We start from the raw sequence: 21,349 nt of genomic DNA, 5'->3' as shown, positions 1-21,349 counted from the left end.
TATCCGGTTCCTACCTACCCACTTTGATGTTTCCGGGTTTTTCGGTTCTAGACTCATTTTACCCGGAATCAAACCGGAACCGGTTCCTATATACCGGTCCGGTTTCTAATTCTACTAAATCCCGTTAACCAATTCCGGATTTTCCGGGTCCGGATCCATCCTGTACGGGTTTCGACCCACTTGACCCACTTTCATCCCTAATGAGGTGTCCATGATACCATAACATATAAAGTTTTCGCCACATCAACATACATAATCAGAGCCAACAAAAACCAATCCAATCTGCCAACATAGATATCTATAAACAAACTTAATTAATGATATTGTTATAAATAGTATATGAACGTGAGTTCTTATATAGAATACAAACCAATACTTTTGTGTTACAAGTTAAGCTACTAATATTAATTAATTATAAACAAGAAAGATATATTTATTAAAAATGCATAAAATGATTGCTGCATTGCAAAATCTGACATTAATTATAAACGGTTCAAGTAACTGATTGGTTTCAAGTGTTAATTACACATTAAAATATGTATACATATAATATTACTCATGAAACTATTAATCTAAACATTGTGAACAAACAAAATTAGACATTAAAAAGACAGTTTCTTTAGCAAACATACCAGAATGTTTTATGCTTCATCATGTTTTAAACTGCTAATCTATCTTGAATGTGCACTGTGTTGCTTTCAATCCTACCTGCTTTCACAAGTCCATTACAAGGGTCAATTCAGTCTTTTTACTCCATCAATAATTTAAAAAAATTCAAAATATCAACATAGTCATATACCTTGCTTCTTTAGTTTCTTCCTGAAGCTTCGTTTCCTACTAAATGCCTTTTCCTATATCATTACAACACAAAAAGAATTTAAAAAAAAAAAAAAATGAAGATAATTGTTGATTATAAATATACTATTGCTAAATGTACATGTCCTAAAGCACAATGTACAAGTACTATAATGCATAAAATACAACTTTAATCCCTCAACTTTATATAATCCATCACTTGCAACCCTTTTATTTTGTAAAATTATATTTTCCATCCCTTCAGTTTTAAAAATAGCACTTTCACCCCTCCACCTTCAACTTTGTAAAAAGTCGTTTTTTTCCGTCACTTGCAACCCTTTTATTTTGTAAAATGATATTTTTCATCCCTTTACTTTATAAAATATCACTTTCACCCCCCTCCACCTTCAACTTTATAAATCGTCACTTTTACCCCTTCGTTTTCTAAACATTCATGTTTATACAACCTCCACCTTCGACTTTATAAAATGTCACTTTTACCCCTTCGTTTTCTAGACTTTCGTGTTTATTTCACTTTCACGCCCTCCACCTTCAACTTTGTAAAATATCAATTTTACCCCTTCGTTTTCTAGACTTTCGTGTTTATTTCACTTTCACTCCCTCCACCTTCAACTTTGTAAAATATCACTTTTACCTTTTTGTTTTCTAAACTTTGTAAAATGCATTTTTCGCCCCTCTATTTTTTAAAAGTTACTTTGACCCCTCAACTTTAAACTTTGTAAAATGCATTTTTCACCCTTCTATTTTTTAAAAGTTACTTTGACCCCTCAACTTTCAACTTTGTAAAATGTCACTGTTTAACCAATTCTCACTCCTAATACGCAACAAAAATATGTAAAAACCCACGAAAAAAGCAGACTCAATTACTAGTTTAATATATTTTGTAATGAATACTAATAAAAATTTGTTTTTTTTTACCACAGGCTCACAGAGGTTCTCAGCTTGACAAACTGCAGAAACAAGATCCCGATTTGACTCATTGTACATGCTTGTGACCAGGCCCGGTTGACCCGCTCTAGCTGTTCTACCCACCCTGTGTAAGAAATCTACAGCAGATGTTGCAAATTCTGCCTGAAAACAAACAGAAAACAATAAAAAAAAAATGAGAACTAAAATAAAGAAAAAAAAAATCAAAAAAAATTGATTACCTGTATAACATGTGAGACATTGGGAATGTCAGTGCCACGTGCAGCAGCATCAGTGCAAACAAAAACACCACCTTTTTCTTTAAAATCAACCAAATTTCTTGTGCGTTCTTCTAAAGAGCTTTCACTGTGATAACAATAACATTCAATGCCTTTTCCATGTAAAACTTGAGCAACAGCTTCAACAGCTTCAACTGTATTTGCAAACACCATTGTTCTACTCAATTCATTGTTGGAATTTAATGTCTTGGATTTATGATTGATTGCATCTATAAGTACATCCACTTGTGTGTCAACTGTAACTTCAATCCACTTTTGCTCTAATCTGAATCCAACACAGATAAAAAAAAATTAAGCTTTCTTTTTTATAAAGATTGGATATTTTTTTAAAAAGATACCTTGGATTGTGTCGATGAAGATAATGGCCACTAACCCATGTGGCTTCTGGAAATAATCGTTTGAGTTCACCTCCAGCTGTTCTTTTTCCATTTTCGGGAAGTGTTGCTGCAACAAATATGTATTGTTTGCTTCTTTCGTATATCTCTCTGTATCTTTTCCAGTCTCTTTTTTTAACAATTGGTTCTGTTTCTTTTAAAGAATTTCCAACATCTTTATCTTCTTCTTCTTCATCAACTTCATGGATTGAGTTAGCTTCCATGTCTTCATGGTTTTCTAACTCGAATAGCATGTTGGATTCGGATTCTATATCCAATGGCTTTTCAGGTGAAGAATTTTTTGCACGTGACAAGAGTTTTTCATCAAAACGGAACATGTTTATGAGGCGAATAACTTGGTTTTGGAAACTCCCACATAGAAGCATGTCAGCTTCATCAAAGACCTATCGTTTATTGAAGAAAGTTAAGAGAAAGAACTCATCAAGGAGACAACTAAAGTTATGATTTACATGGAACATTACCACATGTTTAACATCACGAATGAAATTAGCACGACGCCTTCTTTCTGGATCAATGGCATGAAGGAAATTCAGAAGAGCTGCAGGTGTTGACACGATTATGTTGGGTTCATTAACTGGCCAGCCCTACAGAAAAAGAAAAGAATGTAAGAAAAGAAGAATTGGAGAAGAGGGAAACAGATTGAAGATTAGGTTATGGATATGGATATGGATATCACAGTTACCTGGCGTCCACAGACAGCTGCAACTCGAAGAAGTGGTTCACCATTATCATTGCAGATACAGTTGGCCATTCGAACGACTTGCTCACATAACATGACATTAGGGCAAAGAACAAGAGACATATGAGGCCGATTCAGTTGCTGATCGGTGTCAAGTGAATCGTTTGTTGTTGTGCATAGTTTATTGAACAGTGGAACAAGATAACCATGAGTTTTGCCACTGCCAGTCTCAGCTGCAACCACAACATCATTTCCATGGAGTATAGGAGGCAAAGACACGGCCTGAAGTGGAACGAAACATGTGTTAGCAGTTACCAAAAATTGAAGTTCATGATCTCTACGCATTCACAACACAACACAAGCTATGTATATCAGCTATGAAATCGAATCGAATCTATTTACAATTTGAACGAACTGAGTACTTACCTGAACCAGAGAAGGACGATTGAGGCCAATTCTAGAAAGAGCTTGAGAAAGTCTATCAACAACCCCTAGGGAACTCCAGGAAACAGTGTCATCGGCAAAGAAGGTATCGCTTTCCTTTTCATTGACGGATACGGCGGTGACAAAGGTCCTAATTCGGCCGCGCGGCCGGTGGTGGAATCGAGACGTGTGTGGTGAACAGGAAGTCGATGATGATAAGCTGAAAGGTAAGAACAGGAATTTGGGAGACGACAATGAAGTTAATTTGCAGAAACTGAAAATCGGAATCGAACGTTGAAGAATCATCAGATTTACGTCAAGATTTGTCGATTTCGACTCAATAAACCAAGTGTGTGTGAGTTCTTGGCAGAAATTTTGAGATTACGTTTTAGGGGTTTTGCTGGGGTTTTATGTTACCTATTGGTCGAATATGCAGATAGGTCCTTCTTTGCAAGTTTAACTTCATTTTAGGGTGTTAGTCTCTTTATGAAGATTTTCCAGGGACTGATTGAAAAATATCATTTTTTAAATCTCAAACACAATCGCTTAATCCTAGGTTTTTTTTAGGTTTATGAGAAGGATAAGGTTGAAAATTATTGGGTTTGGGTCGGCGGGTCGTGGATTGTCAGGTTGGTCGGTGAGAATGCATCATGTCCCATATAATTATTCGTGTTGTGGGTTGACGGGTTAGAAATGCCAAAACGGATATTATCCGTCTAACCCGTTTAATTATATGGGTTCGTAAGTTTGTGGGTTAGATTTTGGTTTTCAGGTTAGTGGGTTAACCCATGAACCTGAATATTAGTTGCATAAGACGGAGGATCGATTTGATTTAGGACACATAATACGCATACCTTGATAGGCATAATCGTATAACTTAAATTTAATATATTATATGGTGAACCATCAAATGGTAACCACCTCTAAGAGAGTTTGCTTTAAAAAGATAATACCCTTTAAAAAATAATAATAAAATTATACGGATTGACGGGTTGACCTGTGAACCCAAATGCTACCCCTAACACGACCCGTTTATTTAGCGGGTTACCGGGTAAAAGTCAGCATATACATTATGTCTAAAGGTATAAAAAATCAGTTCATTTTCAAGATTCATTTAACAATATTAATTCATGAAAAGACATATTGAGTTTGGTCAATCCAATATTCACAAACAATGAGTACATTGAATTTGGCTCTTCTCCAAAATATATTTATATCCATGGATATAATCAATCTAACATTAGTCTTGATTCACTATTACTCTCATAATATGATATTACATTAGTCTTGATTCACTATTACTCTCATAATATGATATTACAGCATATGGAGATTTAGATTACTTAAACTATTTAGGGATTTAGACATGCTAATATATAACATAACGACGATGAAGAAAACAATCGTATCAAATGCATTAATTTTTGTTTTCATATTTAACTTCATCATCTATAAGGCTAAGAAGAATGGTAGCATATGCTAAACATTGTCATGTCATTTTTTGGCATGTCACGTAAGCATAACATGATGTTAGGGATTGATGGTGAGCTTGGTATTAATTTTGGAAGACAAAAAAATATAAAACTAAAATAAAATGAGCCAATCATAGCCTCTCTCTCTCTCTCTCTCTCTCTCTCTCTCTCTGTGTGTGTGTGTGTGTGTAGAACCAACGAGCCATGTTTCGCACATACCCTTAGCATATGTTTGGGATGGTGTTGGCACATGCTAAGAAGCTTCGCAAGTAGGCTTGGCGCACCCAGTCCTTGCAACCTAACGTGTTGAATAATGTAATTGTTTTCATATTGCAAAAGATCAAGTGAACTATCCAAGTTCTTTACTATTCCTATAAAGTATTATGTGTAATATGATAACGATGAATAAAAGGTTAATATTTGATGAATTAAAAAAATTTAACTAAAAAAACATCAATTTTTAAACCTTGATCAACTCTATGAATGACACGACTTCAACAATAATATCTCGATTTTTCAATGATAGCAATGAGCGAAGTTTTTAAGTTCACTAATATCCCTAAAATTGTAAGTATATAATCATATAAAGAGGAATAAAGGATGATTGTTGATGAATTAAAGCAACTTAGAGGAATTAAAAAAGACAATAGTGTGAACCGAATTTTGGAATATGTCAATGAAACAAATTATAAACCCATTGCAACTTTTGTTGGTCAAATTAAAGAAGATGTTTGAAATAATTGTATCTTTACTAGTAATCAGTAAGAAAAATGAAGTTTTGAACCATGGGCTAAAATTGATGTTAAAAAAGTAATTGATTTTAAGTAAAAATATAATCAGTTTTAATTAAAAAATTGGTTTTTTAAAAAGAAGTAATTGTTTAAAAGAAAAAAAAATTGCTAGGAAAGAAAATAATTAAAAAAAGGAATCTCATAATGATTTGGATTGAGACTCCGAGATTAGAATATGGATCCAACAAATGAAAAGTGAATCCGAGGTAAATGGGTCGGAAAGGTGGATCATGTTCCGACAAGGTGGATCCAAATATGAATCCATGGGTTTCCATTCGGATAGCTCAATCTCGAAATGGTGGGCTCGAAAAATGAAAGATAGATCTATTTAAGTTGAATCAAAATTAGATGAGTCCGAAATATAAATTGTGGATCCAAACAAAATAAAAAATGGGTTAAACGCAAAAGGGTTAGATAAATAAAATTGGGTTTTAAAAAGTTGGGTGAGTCTGAACTTAAAAGAAAATGGGTCGGACATGGCAAAATGAATCCGAAGTGGATCCACAAATGAAGGAATTCAGATGAGTTGAATCCAAGATAGGATCCATCTCTCACAAATAGATTCAACTAATTTAAGCTTGGAAATGATTTTAGGTGGGGTCAATCGGTTTCAAAGTTAAAGTGAAATGCGTATGGGACAACGGTGAGGTTTTTAAGACCGATCGGTATGGGCCACAACAAGAAACGAAGTGACTGACCTAGATGGTCACAACACGGTCATAATGGGGGGAACACCGCCCCCTACTCGTTGCTTCTCGTCGTATTACAATTCATGCTTGTTACCACCGGGTGAAACGGGGCGTTTCTTCTCCAATTTCTACTATTTTTCTTCTTTAATCTTGTCTCACAAATGGCGTTGTGAGTTGGAACACCACCCCTGAAATTTGCATCACAACGGTTTATGCCTATGTGGCCTTTCAATGACGTTTTTTTTGGTTGCCCTTACCATACAGTCTAAGGGACAACCAACAAAAGCTAAAGGTGACGAGTCTAGGTAGAGAAAAATGATGGTTGTCAGCTGCTAATTAATGCACATGAGCATGTAGTCAGATGGAGTACATCAAGAAATGGTAGGCACCAAAGACTTCAAGTAGATGGGGCACGACATTGCTTATATGTCAAGAGGAGATCCAACAAGTGGAACTCAAATACTAGGGTTGTGCATGGGTCAGTTTGCGTCGGTTTTGGACCCAAACCCAACCCAACCCATAAATGGTCGGTTTCTGGTTTTCAGAACCCAATAGGATCGGTTTCTGGTCGGTTCGGTTTCTCGGGGTTTGAGGTCGGTTTGGGCAGTTTTTCGGTTTCTTGGGTTCAACCCATATATTCACGGGTGTTGGGTTTTAACCCATTTTCCATAAATGAAGCAACAAGTTAAATACTTCAAAAACATGAGTCTTACAACAAAATGTCTATTACAAGTTACAACCAAAGCCCGAAATAGTCTATTAAAACCAAAAAACAATTAAGTATGGGTCGGTTTCTCGGGTTGGATGGATCGGTTTCTTGGGGCGGTTTGTCGGTTTTAAGTATGGGTCGGTTTCTCGGGTTTGATGGTTCGGTTTCTGGGTAAAAACCGAAACTGAATCCGATTTTTCGGTTTTTAAAAAATTCAAACCCTAACCGTCAGTTTTGCTTCGGTTTCGGTTTTTTCGGTTTCGGTTTCATCGATTTTAGTCGGTTTCCCGGTTTCTTGGTTTGGGTTTGCTCACCCCTATCAAATACTAGAGAGGAGAGTGGCTTTCAGTAGTTGTCTCCTAACCAAGGACAACAATTAATGTCATACTGTCACACACCCGAACCAGACGACGGAAACGTCCGAGGGCTCGCGTGACTTAAATTGAATATCATCACAATGAATATACATGAATCATAACATAAACATCACCATGCATCATGTAGCACCCGGTTCCTGGTACGTAAATGTTATTTGAGTATTTCCTTTCTTTTAGCCTTGGACTCGGCGAGTCATAGGTCTGACTCGCCGAGTGGATGCGGGACCTGGGACATGTTTAAGTTGGCGACTCGGCGAGTCCATATCCTGGACTCGGCGAGTCACAGCTGTTGGATGAAACCCTAAGTTTCAGGGGTTTGCACCCTATTTAAGCAACACCTCCGCCCCAGGCCAGCCCCCATTCTCTCCCCATAGCTCCCAACCCTCGTTTATGCTTGTTCTTTGAGGAATTGAAGCTTTGTTGTGTACTTTTGAAGGTTTTGAAGGAGGAAGGAAGTAGATCCAGAAGAAGGGAAGCCATCCAGGCGTTATTGTGTTCTTCCAGCAGTTCCTTTGAGGTATAACCCGTTTTCCCCATGATTCTATGCTTAGTACTTTATTTAGGTCTTTCTTGGACAAGTCCCCAAGCTTGTATGTGCATTATATGTCGTAATAAGATGTTTGGCCTCTGGATCTAGGCAAGATTGAGCTCCAGGAGCTCAGATCTGTTAGCTTTATGGCCCCATGTTGCTTGTTCACCCTAGATTTACCCTTTTGAGGCATTTTGAGCCCTAAAATCCATATTGGTGAATATCCACACCTAAAGTTGGAAACTTTACGTGTGATTCGTGTCCTAGAAGTCCAGATCTGTGAATGGCATGGACTGGAATCGAGCAAATCTGTGTATTTAGTGGGTGCATGGCAACGACTCGGCGAGTCGTTCATATGACTCGGCGAGTCTATTCGCGAGTCTCCGAGTTTGTCCCCTTTTCGTAGTGTCGAGTGGGCAGTGAGTCACGGGGTGTGACTCAGTGAGTCGGAAGCTGAACTCATCCATGGAGGTACTCGGCGAGTCAATGCCCTGACTCGGCGAGTTCAAGACAATCTCCTTAGACCAAGAACAGACTCGGAGAGTTGTTCATACAACTCGGCGAGTCTTAGCATAAGTGTTCGTCAGATGAAGATGAACTCGACGAGTTGTTCATACAACTCGGCGAGTAGGATGAAGGACTTGAATATCGGTTTAGAAGGTGAACTCGTTGAGTCGTCGCCTAACCCGACGAGTAGGATCGGGATTCAGGACAATCGTTTGGGTAGGGACTCGGCGAGTTGGAAAGCCAACTCGGCGAGTCGGTCAACTGAAAGTTGACTCTGATTATTGACTTAGGTCATGATTAGGGGTAAAATGGTCATTTTACCCAAAGGGCAGTTAGCAGTATTTGACTGAGTATGTTGTGGGAATTGCAGCCGGAGGATTTCCGGAGCAGCAGCAGCAGCAGTAGGCAGTCAACTCCCGATCAGATCAGCAGCTACTTCGAGGTGAGTTACCTTCCAGTAGCGGTGGCTCTACGGCCACAATGTCGGCCCACCAGTAGGAGTTATTTGTAGATGTTTGTCTCTGTGATATTCATCTAGGTATTGCCTGCGTTATGTTATGTGCTAGTATGATATGATGCTATGTGCTAGTGACTGTAGGGGGGAGATAGTCCCCGAAGTATCCGGTCGGTAGGACCGAAGGGGATGCTAGCACCCAGATATGTTAGGCAGTATCTGGTCGAAAGGACCGAAGGGGAGGCCAGCACCCAGATATGCTAGGCAGTATCCGGTCGAAAGGACCGAAGGGGAGGCCAGCACCCAGATATGCTAGGCAATGTCCGATCGAGAGGGCCGAAGGGGAAGGTCGGGCACCCAGATATGCCTGACAATATATGTATGTTATGAGATTATTTGGTATGTGGTACGATGGGGGAACTCACTAAGCTTTGTGCTTACGGTTTTCAGTTTTGGTTTCAGGTACCTCCTCAGCTAGGGGAAAGGAGCCGGCGCGGTAGCAGCATGTCACACACACACTCTCTGGTTTCCGCATTTACGAGATTCTCTGGGATTTATACTCTGATATTTTGATTGGTTGTATGATTTGACTTTTAGACACGGTTTCCGTTGTATAATGGTTTGATCAAACAATGTTTTAATTATTAAAGTCTTCTAAAGTAATGTTTTAAAATGAAATTTTTGGACGTGAAAATTGGGTCGTTACACATCAATATGTTACAACTGACACTGTTCACATCAAGTACATTGTTTTAACATTTCAAATCCACACATAAATTGTTTGATAGTTTCAAAAGCAAAACACACTGATATACTTGGCACTTATTCCTCAGCTTACCTATTACCTGAGAATACAAGTTATTTTGAAAACGGTCGACATATGGAATGTTGGTGAGTTCATAAGCATGTTTGGTATGAAAATGTTTTGTGTAGTTTGAATGACAACAACCCAGAAAATCCGATATTTTCTGAAAAGACCATTGTTTATAAAAAGGTGTGAAGATCCGTAAATATATGCATGATGATTTCAAAACATGTATAACTGAAAAACTTTGTATTAATGTACAACTGAAAATGTTGAACTTCCCCGGAAAACCCGATGTTTTCCAAAATAAAAATATCATATAACGGTTTGAATGGTTACTCATCACGTGAATGATTTTGAATTACCTTGTTTACTTGGTTTACATTGGATTTATTTGTGTGAGTCGTTATAACCATGCATGATAATGACTACTTCGTCTGTCTTGGCACTCTGGTGAACGCCGGAATTGATCTTAAGATTTTGTCACCCTAGACTGGCCGAGTCTAACTATAGCGAACAGCTGAGGTGTGGGGGAGTCACCCCCGTATAGATCTATACACAAACTCTCGCTCTCCTTCTAGGAGACTTTGATTATAACTACAGACTACGAACGACACACGTTGGTGTCACCCGTTATTACTCACTAAATCCCAATTGACTTTGATTACTATTGTTTATCGACCTGTATTTGTTTACTTTGATTACGCATAAGCCTAACAAACGAGAAGAAGGGGAAATACAAAGCCCTACTACTTTCGTGAGTTATTTTAGGTTGTTGGGTATTCGAAGAACACATTAGCCCGATTCGCATTTGATTACTTGGACCTTACTAGCAATGCTAAAGGGGCCACTAAGGCCCAATAGCACTTAGAAGCCATTGAGGGTCCCTTAAATATGAAATTGGGTCATAGATGGCCCAATAACATTTATAATTACCCCTTGGGCCCAAAATCATGTTAATGGGTCACAAAGGCCCAATAAGCATGTATGGAACTTTCAAGCCTAAAGAATTTAATGTTTACTTGTTGTGGGTATAGTATAGTTGTTGGAATGTTTAATTGAACAATTGTTAAATTTGTATCGATACGAGTCCGATATTCGGAATTTATGTATATTCATCTTGCCATTTGTCATAAGTTGTGGTTTGGTATTTTTGCCCCAAATATCTTAATAATAAAATAATTGACTCAAAATATTGGTTTGACCATTTCAGCCCTTCTTGGATAAAAATGACTGAAGAGTTGAAATTCTCTTTGATCGTTTAGATCTTACACAGGTTAATCAGAATAATGCAAACAAAATAACAAACAAGAGAATGAATCAATAATGAGCTGAATGATTCAATAGATTCACGCCTCAGCAGAGCTCGATGAAGAACTTCCACTGTAGAGGCTTTTAGGGTTACAATCGATAAAAAAATGATCGCTTTGAATGATCGACTAAATAGCTACGTACAAAGATGCATGCAAGCATCTATAAATACTAAACCCTGATAATTAAATCACGGATTGACAGGCCCAATCCGGATACAAAACTGGGCTAAGGACCGAGCCCAAGACGCAACACATAATGGACCCAACAATCTCCCCCTTTGCGTCAATTGGGGCGAGACTCTACTTTGGCTTACTAGATCGTGCTGCATCAGCCTTCTTCGTGGTTTTGAACAGGCAAGGAATGAGGGCAAGAAGAGTTTGTCGGAAATGAATATACCAGTGGACCATGTCATTGAAGTATTTCTTATCATCTTCAGAATTTTGCTTACACCGATTGATGATCCCCAGAACATGCTCCAGACACGAAGTGGTGTAAAGATGTTTGTCAGCCAAAGCGAACAGACATTTCTGGCCTTCTTTTCTGGTGAACATAACCGAGTTTCGCTTCGGATCAATCCTCCCCATCTTCATTTTATTCAGATCACTTGCAGAACCGACTAGGGAGATGGTGGGCTTCTTTCTAAGTACATTAGCAATTTCCTGATCCAACTTGGCAACCTCCAAGATATAACAAACCAACATCCTCTTGAAGTGATCTATGATTGGCCCATATTCAGTTTCATTGGTGAGGAGGATGTTATGCAGGATGATCCAATCGTGAGGATTTAGGTTAGGAAGATCAGCGAGAGAAATGGCATGTTTGGCTTTATCTGACCCCCTCAAGACTTTGAATCTGCCATTCGTGAAGTTACCCTCCCGAAAGCGTTTGAGGACCCGAACATTGACAATCTTCTGTGCACTCCACGTCTGATACTGAGGCTGAGCAAACCTCAGATAGAAATCAATAAGTTCCCTATCAACCTTCGGGTGAGGATAAGGGACTTCAGCTATGTAGGGAAATGCATGAAAGATAAATGCCTTTCGGGTCAAGGGCATGTCGAATTGAGACTCAACAGAATTTGCCCTGTCCAAAGAGATCACAGGTTCAAGCCAGAGGATGCTAGGGGACTCGATAGATTCTTTGACAAGCTTCTCAAGAGTCCATGGAGGGAATAGGGTTTTTTGACTTTCAAGGAGATCATGAGCCTCCTTCATCCTCCTTTCATTTGCTTCGGCCTCCCTAGCAATCCGAGCATTCATGTCCAGTTCCTTGTCCCTGGCCTGTTTCTTCAAAATATCAGCAATGGTTTCTTTGTCTTCGTCTCCATCACTGTCATCGAGAACCTTTTTGCCTTTGTCTTGAGCACCCGAACCTGATGCATGACCAGTTGTTGGTGGTTCGGTTGCTTTAGTTGGAACTGATGAAGAAATTGGAGGCGGTTGGGATTAAGCTGTGGAAACAGGAGGAGGTTGAGATTGATTACTGCCCTTTGAAGCTCCTTCTCCCCCTTGTTTTGGATGGACCACTTGCTCAGGAAGCCCCTCAATTCTGCTAAGCATGGCAAGGGCAGGAGCAAGTTTCTCAGCAAGAGTTCGCCTCACAGAGTAGTTGAGAATCGGGTCATGCACTTCAATGATTTCGAGAAGGCTCTGTGGACATCCAAAACACAACTCTTAATCACAGCACGCTCGGACCAAAGAGAATCAACCTCCTTCTCAGTTTGGGAAAGTTGAAGACTCTTGGTTTTTAGCGCAGTTGTTTTGCGTGCAAGCGCATCCATCACATAATTTTCTGTGGCAAGGTCTTTTTGGAGCTTGGTCAGGCGATCCTCAACGATTGTCTGGAAGGATTTGTTGTCTGCTTCTAGGGTCTGACGAAGACTGGCGAAGTGGTGTTGTTCTGTTTCAAAGGAAGTAGCCAGCTTCTCAACAACCGAATTAACCTTCGCTGCATTAGATTCGGCTGCCCCCTGCAAAGACTCCAAAAAGAGGGTAGCATCTCGAAATAGTTTTTCGACTTTTTCGGTCGCAGCAGCACAACCCTTTGTTGATGCATCTATAGCAACAGTAGTAGAGTTGATGGAGGCTTCGTGTGCCTTGGTGAAAGTATCGACCATCCCCTGAATGGCAGCTTTCGTGATATGGGACCGAGAGGAGGAGGAAGAAGCGACGAGATTATCAATCTTCTCGTGAAGTTCCTTGATGTGCTTTTTGGTGACAGGAGCATCATCATCATCATCGCTCTGAACCTGGTAGGGAATGTAGTAAACTGAATCGAAATTCATATCTTCACCTCCTAGAAATGACTCGGTTTCGGCTGAGTGATTGGGAGATAAAGGCGATGTTGGAGGTTCGGTTGTGGGAGTAGGTTCGGGTGTGGAAGTGGGTTCGGTTGTAGGTGTGTGTTCGGGTGCTGAAGTATGATCCCCCGTATTAGATACATTGGTTCGAACTCCAGTGGTTGTTGTTTTTGTGGCTTCAGAGAAAATAGGAGGTGGTATAAGAATAGAAGTGGGTGGAATATAAGTAGAGAAAGTTATGGGGGAATGGAAATAGAGGAGGTTATGATGGGAATGGAAACAGAGATAGTGATAGGTGGAGAAGAGACAGGTTCGGTTGTGACTGGTACCTCATGTGAAGGCGAACGGGGAGGAGAGTCGCCTCGAACCGACTCCTCTGAGTCTGAACCTTCATCCTCTGATTCGCTTGAGGAAGAAGCAAGAACAAGTTTTCTTTTAGGCTGTGTTTTCTTCTTCTTCAGTGGAGGTGATTGGGCTGCCTTTGTTGATTTTCTCTTCTTAGGAGTAGGGCCTTTCGCCCCTTTGACCACTTTCTTTCCTTTCCCTTTCTCTAGTTTCTTGCCCCTGGTAGCAGGTTTGTCTGCGTCGTTGATGGACTGAAGCATCTCTGCAGTCAGCTCTCTCGGACCCGAAAGAGGAAACTCCTTGTAGGTCTTGATGATGTGGCTTTCCTCTGATACACAAGAATACATGGACTCAGGAATTGAGCCAACAAAGATGAACTTGGAGGGATCAGTGATGATGATCTTTGTAGTGTGGAACACGCCAATCGAGGAGAGTGGAGAAGTGGCCACAGTGGGGACATGATACTTGTCCATTGCCCATTTGGTGACGAGCGTCCAGAACCTGGCATAAGAGATTTCAGTGTGTCGAGAAGTAGATCCGAGGCTTTGAATCAACTGCTGCCAGAGAACCGAGCCATATTCGAGGTTGATCCCATTGTACAACCCATAAAGAATTGTCATGAACAAATGACTGGCCCCATCAGAACCTGCACTCCTCTCAGATAAGCCTTTGAACAAAATCGTGAAGAAGCCGTTTCATTGAGGAGGAAGGCATGACTTTTTGAACTTCATGACAGTAGTAAGGGTTTCAGTGTAACCCATGTTGTAAAACATGGAGAATAATTGACCCACAGAGATCGAATCAGGGTTAACCCTCGATTCGTCAGGTTCAAACCCTAGAAGCCAGCAAAATCGCTGCTTTGAGATGGAGGTTTTGGTGTCAAGGATGTTGAAGTAGATGCGATCAAAGGATTTGTCGTAGTGAGTTGTGGAGAAAATCTGGGATAGACATTCCATAGGCACAATTTCAACCTTGGAGAGTGCGAGAACCAGTGGAGAGTATTTGAGACACTCCACTATGGGATACATGAAGGCATCATAGGAGATTGGGGTGAGGTCGATGACCAAGCTTTGATGAGGTCTGATTGGGAGAATGTTGGATCTAAAAGATGTTTCATGAACAGAGGAGGAATCCGCCATTATTGAATGCTTCGAAGAAGAAGATGAACAATGGGAGAAAAATCGCCTTTGTTTGCTCTCAAAAATTTGGGTTGCAGTAAAGAGGTAAAGCAACTAGGGTTTAACCTTTTATACCGGGTATGGAGGTGAGAGAAAAAAAAATTCGCCCCCAAATCCTCTTGAAACGCTAAACGGTTCCTGAATTGATTGAAACGTGACAATTGGCAACCCCGATGATTATGCATGAGAGAGAAAATCGTTTCTGTTTAGCACACCTTCCCACCAAATCCCTTTTTGAATTCTTGAAACCTTTAATCTTCCGGCTGAGTCATCATCTTATCTTTTAAATGAGCTGTCATCATTAAATAAAATTGTTGGGTCAAAATATGGTTTATACTTTACTTTTCTGGGCATTGTATTTTTGTGTAATAATTGTGGAATTTTCGGTCTAGTTTACGGCTGAGTTTACGGCTGTAAACACCTTATGGCCGTAAACTCATTTACGGCCCATTTGTTTCCGGCCCATATCCAACATGTATAAATAGAGGTGTTAGGGTGAGGAGTAGAGATTGATGATTGATGAACACTAGTAGTTTACGGCCAGAGAGACAGGAGCTTTTATTTGTGTGTGAATCTTGTGTAAGGAATTTCATTCATATCATTAATACAATCAAGATTCATCATATTCTTCTTCTTCTTCTCTTTTATTTTATTTAACATCATCCGTTTGATTGGGATTCCGCACCATCAAACGGATCTGATTGATACACGGGCAGATTAGGGATTTACAATTGGTATCAGAGCCAAGTTGTATCAGTCAAAAGGTTTATTGTTTCATCAAAATTTCGAATATTCTGTGTTTATGGTCCAAGCTTACGGCCGTAAACACCGAGTTCTTGGGCCGTAAACTCTATTTGGGGCATTATTTGATCTTATTTTCTAGATATTTTTACGTTTTTGGATAGATCTCGCAAAAATAAGGGGGTTTGTTCTTTGTGTTTTTCATAAAAAGGGGTTTTTGATCGAGTTTTGGAGCTTCAAAGTCGAATTTTCACGTAACCGGAAACTGTTTACGGCCGGGGTTTACGGTCGGCGGCGGCATTGGTGTTTGCGGCTAGGGTTTCCGAGATTGCGGCTCAGGGTTTGCGGTCGGCTTGTCTGCGGAGATCTCGGCTCGGCAGCGGCTTGCGACTAGGCGGCTTACGGATCTCGGCTCGGTAGCTCGGCTCGGTGGAAGAGGGCTCAGCTCAGCAGCTCGCGTTAGCGCATTATTAAAAATCGAAAGGGTTTTGGGGGTTGCCGGGGTTCGAACCCGGTATCTCTAGTTCACAAGGCAGCCACTTAACCAAGTCGACCAAATGATTCCTTGTTCTTCTCCTTCGAAAATTAGAATATAACCTGTCTTTTTCGCACCTACTTTCGAAAATTTGACACTTTTAACCCAAAAACTCAATTTCTTTTAATTTTAAATTCCTTTTTCATCCAAAATAAAAAAAGAATAAAAAATAAAAAAAAATGATTTTAATTTTTGAATTTTATTTTTGACTTTTTATTTCAAGTTTTGATTTTGACTTCCAAGTTTGACCTTTGACTTTAAACCTTGACTTTTTCGTTTAACTTTTAAAATTTCAAATTTAGCTTTTCGGTTTGACTTTTAAGTTTGACTTTTCAAGTTTAATTTTTTTAAAAAATTGACTTTTAAGGTTGTTTTTAAAAAATAAAAAATAATAATATATAAAAAAAGGGGGCATTTTAAATTTGACGTTTAATTTTTATTTTAGCTTCTAGTTGTATTTTTTTAATCGATTTTAAGGTCTACGAGGGAATTTTAAAACATGAAAGAGAATCGTCAGGAGATTTTAAGACAAAATTTCAACATGTTCGATTATGTCCCTGGAGAAACCCTCGAAACTCAGTTGCAACGATTTACCACACTCACTACTGAGATGAATATTGTTGGGATCTTTTTGACCAAATCTGAGATAAACAATAGGCTATTGAATTCACTTCCAAAATCGTGGGATGTGAACGTGGTCATCATCAAGAAGACAAAAGATCTCAATCGTCTTAGTATTGCTGAAGTAATTGAAGAGCTTGACGCTTTAAAGAGTTCTTTAAACCTTCCGGTCAATGAAGTGTCGTGTTCTCATGCATGTGAAGTTTCATGTTCTCAATCATGTGAAGATACGATTAAATTTCTTCGAGAACAAATTGATTTATTAAAAGGGGAAGTTGAGGACCTGAGATATAAAGGATATCAACTCAGGAAAGGACAGAAACCCCTGAAGGCTGAGTTAGAAGCTAAAACCAAGGACTTTAGGAAACTTCAGGAAGACTATAGTAACAAATGTGAAAACTATGATTATGTAGTCAAACAAAATGCTGAGCTAGTGGCTGAAGTTGAATCTTTGAAAGGAAAGTTTGAAACCGCCAAACTTGATGTTAGAAAATATGATTTCTCAAGTGAGGTGGTTGCAAATATGATAGACCAAAGCATGCAGTTTAAAAGGAATCAACACAAGGGTCTAGGGTATGATAGTGTACCTCCTCCTTACAATCATAACTACACATCCATCCCTATGAAACAAGAAGAAATTGATAGGGAGGCACATCTTAAATACGGGAAACCAGCTGGATTTGTGTCAGGAGGGGTTATTAATGTTGAAAATATTGATGTTTCCGTTACATGTGCAGGTAAAGTAGCAGAGGATGAGAACAAGGAGAACACTATTGAACAAACAAATGTCTCTTTGAGCTCTGAGTCTGTTGCTTCGAACTCAGCTGCTTCTGATAGACCTGTCGTTGAGAAATACAGGCCTCCAATTCCAGCTCAACAGAGTGCATGTCGCAACTGTGCGTGTGGGAAAAGCAAGAGACAAGGCAAGGATACGCCACTAGGGGCAGGAAGAGATAACTTCACAGTGAAGAAAAAGACTTGCTTTCACTGTGGAACACCTGGACACATTGCCAGAAATTGTTCTAATCGCGCATATGTTCCCTACTATGCACAAGGTTGGCAGAACGCGCCAAAAGGGAGATTTTTCAAAAGAAACCCCTCAAGGTCACGTTCAGATATTGACGACTGGAATGCGCAGAAGGCCAAGAATTCAACTCCCAAGGCCAAGAATTCGAATCCTAAGGGCAAGAAGGAAATGTCGACCAAGAAGTCCAATCCAAGAGATGCCCCAACAAAACCAAGACCGGCTAGGTCAAAGTCATCTCGAAGATCGGCTTCAAGTGCCAAATCAAGTGCCGAGGCACCCATCGGATCGAAAAAGAAATGGGTTAAACCCAACTACAAATGGGTTCCGAAGGCCCAAACTCCCAAAATTCCTAATGCTTCTAACGTTTCTACATCTTTTGTTTGTGATAAACAGGATATGTCATGGGAGAGAGTATCGTGCGTTGATGATAAAGGTCGACCCAGTTTTAAAATGGATTGGGTTCCAAAGACCAACTAATTCCGCTCTGTGTCGGAGCAGCTATGGAGGCATATCATCAGACTTTGGTTTGTTGGTAGTGGCTGCTCCTGGCATATGATTGGGGACATCTCTCAACCGTACAACATTCAGATCTTTGTTTGAGAGTATGTGTCCTTTTGCGGGAAAGGAAGAGATCACACGGGGTTAGTGCTTAACGATGTGAAGAATTTTCGGATCTATTCTGAGATTACATGAGCTGTTCTCAGACCTTCTGGATGCAGATTCAATCGATGAATTACGGTTTGCGTTTTCTTCTCTATACTCCTAAGTTTTGCTTAATCCGATTCGCTTTAAAGACTAATTTTTGTTTTAGGATAGTTCAAATTTGCGCATTTACTTTTGTTTCTCTCCTATGCACAAATTTAGGGGGAGAAATAAAAACAAAACAAAAAATTAGAAATTTAAAAAAAAAAAAAAATCCAAAAATCCAAAAACATTAGAAAATCAGAAAAAGAAAATGTTGGTTATGAAATCTGCTTGAGGGAGTTGTTTTGGGAAGTGATATTATTAAGTGATAACAGGCATCCTGAGTCTGCGTAACGTACCCGAAGTTGAAGGGTCTATGCTCTGACTTGATGTGTCGGTAGGCACGAAAAATTTTAAATGGACTTGACTAGGGAGAGTTGAACTTAGGAAATTTATAGACTTGACAAATCTTGACCTAGTTAGATACGTTCAGCCTGACAATACGACGCTCGGATAGGTTGAGCAGGGAGATATATATGGGAATCTACTCGTCACATTAATTGAACCCGTACTTGGAACCGTGGTTTAACTTTTCCTCGATGTGCGGATTCTGTCCTTAATTCCGGTTGGATGGGGCGACTGGTAAATTCCAATAAATTAGGTCTGTAGAATATCATTTTCTTTCTTTCTGTCTGTTAGTCATATGTTGTCTCCTTTACGTGACTTCCAATCCGACCTGGTACACAACATATGCAACTCCGTTTCTCTGTAGGAAATATATATGTGCGTGAAATATATGTGTGAAAAACTTCTCATTTGTTAGCCATATGCTGTCTCCTTTGCGTGACTTCTAATCCGACCTGGTACACAGCATATGCAACCTTCTTCTTCTCAACCCCTCTGAAGTAGTTAGCAATAGAATTATGAATCTCTTCTCTCTCTGAATGGTTGTCTGCTCACCCGGTGTAAGGAGTACTCTGGAAGTTCTTGATGGCTGGGGCATATCAGGAAGCGGGAAACACGTTCCAGTACACTTAAAATTGAACACTCAAAGATTGTCTATAGATCTCGTTGCTCAATTTAGGTGGACAACAATATCCCTGGTCGTCGTCAGTTGAATGGTCCTTAAGATATAGTATCTAAGAAATTAGGATCAGATAAATTTTAGGATTTTAAGTTCATCTTGTCTTGTAACAAATAGTATGTCCTAAATTTGTCACAATTTTTCGTGTTTAAGTGGACAACAATACCGACGATCGACCAGACAAAGATGTGAATATGAAAGGTACCGATAAGTGGATAAAGGCTGTCTAAAAACTTTGATCCCAAATCACTCTTAAAGTTAGATATCATTTTTATTTTTGTTAAATTTGTCATAGTTTCTTCTAATTTAAATATTATGGGAGAATTAAAAATTAAAAACAATTAAAAAAAATCAGAAAAATTCAAAAATCAAAGAAAAAAAATTAAAAATCCAAAAATAGTGTTATTTCTGTTTTATTTCTTGTTCAGAAAAATCAAAAATCCAAAAATATTTTTGTTTCTATTTTAATTTGTGTGCTAAGTTTTCTTTTAGTTTTGTTTTTGTCTTGAAAAATGATTTTAGGTATAGATAAGACTCATGGAGTTTGTGTTGAAGATTTCTGAGCCAAAGCCTCATCCGTGAGCATCGAAGAATTCTCATTCGAAGGAGCAAGAAATGAAGATTATTCTTTCAACATTCAATCCTTCAACCCCAGAAGCAAGGTGAAGCTGCAATTGAAGAATATGTGACGGATTGCATTGAAGCCTCCTCAATCAGTCTGCTGCTATCTATGAACTTGCTGAAGTGATCTAGAAGATTTGTTCTCTCTGATGTTCTCTCTGAAGATTCTCAAGCTGAAAGCGTTATCTTTCAAGAATCAGTACGTCAAGCCTCCTCACCCAATGTGCGTTCAATGCCAAATTCTGAAGAAAACCTCAAGTGCTCAAGATGAAGTCATTCATTGAAGATTCATATGTTCATCCTGATGCTGTGAAGAAATCGAAGGTTAATGCTGAAGCCAAGTTCCCAATGAAGATTATCAAGAAAGTCAACTACTTTTTAGGGGGAGCTTGTTGGGTCATTAAGAAAAGAAAGCTATAAACCAAGGGGGAGATTGTTGGGTCAAAATATGGTTTATACTTTACTTTTCTGGGCATTGTATTTTTGTGTAATAATTGTGGAATTTTCGGTCTAGTTTACGGCTGAGTTTACGGCCGTAAACACCTTACGGCCGTAAACTCTTTTACGGCCCATTTGTTTCCGGCCCATATCCAACATGTATAAATAGAGGTGTTAGGGTGAGGAGTAGAGATTGATGATTGATGAACACTAGTAGTTTACGGCCAGAGAGACAGGAGCTTTTATTTGTGTGTGAATCTTGTGTAAGGAATTTCATTCATATCATTAATACAATCATGATTCATCATATTCTTCTTCTTCTTCTCTTCTATTTTATTTAACATCATCCGTTTGATTGGGATTCCGCACCATCAAACGGATCTGACTGATACACGGGCAGATTAGGGATTTACAAAAATCAAAGACTTAGAAAAACCACAGCAGTCCCTTGTTGAGTATATCATTAAGAACCGAAGCTACATAAAGGAAAGTAGCTTGTAGAGAACCAAACCAGACTTTTGGAAAATCAAAAAGATTTTCATGCATAGAGTTTCAAAGATAAAGAAATAAAGCAACATCTATGTGGGAAAATATAGACACGAAACAGTGGA

General features: G+C 39.2%; 1 protein-coding gene across 1 annotated transcript; it reads right to left on the bottom strand.

Moving 5' to 3' along the window:
- Nucleotides 1-459: 459 nt before the first annotated feature.
- LOC111911094 (DEAD-box ATP-dependent RNA helicase 22) lies at nt 460-3,963 on the bottom strand. The gene is made up of 8 exons (XM_023906879.3): nt 3,522-3,963; nt 3,099-3,377; nt 2,878-3,000; nt 2,360-2,799; nt 1,965-2,286; nt 1,735-1,887; nt 800-851; nt 460-708 (listed from the first exon to the last, which is right to left on the bottom strand). Exons 1-8 carry the CDS (start codon nt 3,822-3,824, stop codon nt 659-661), a joined length of 1,722 nt encoding a protein of 573 aa, XP_023762647.1. The 5' UTR covers nt 3,825-3,963; the 3' UTR covers nt 460-658.
- Nucleotides 3,964-21,349: the final 17,386 nt, after the last annotated feature.

Source organism: Lactuca sativa, chromosome 8 (assembly GCF_002870075.4).
Source record: "Lactuca sativa cultivar Salinas chromosome 8, Lsat_Salinas_v11, whole genome shotgun sequence".
Classification (NCBI taxonomy): Eukaryota; Viridiplantae; Streptophyta; class Magnoliopsida; order Asterales; family Asteraceae; genus Lactuca; species Lactuca sativa.
Note: the sequence above shows the minus strand (reverse complement) of the source record. Positions and strands in the feature narration are given on the sequence as shown.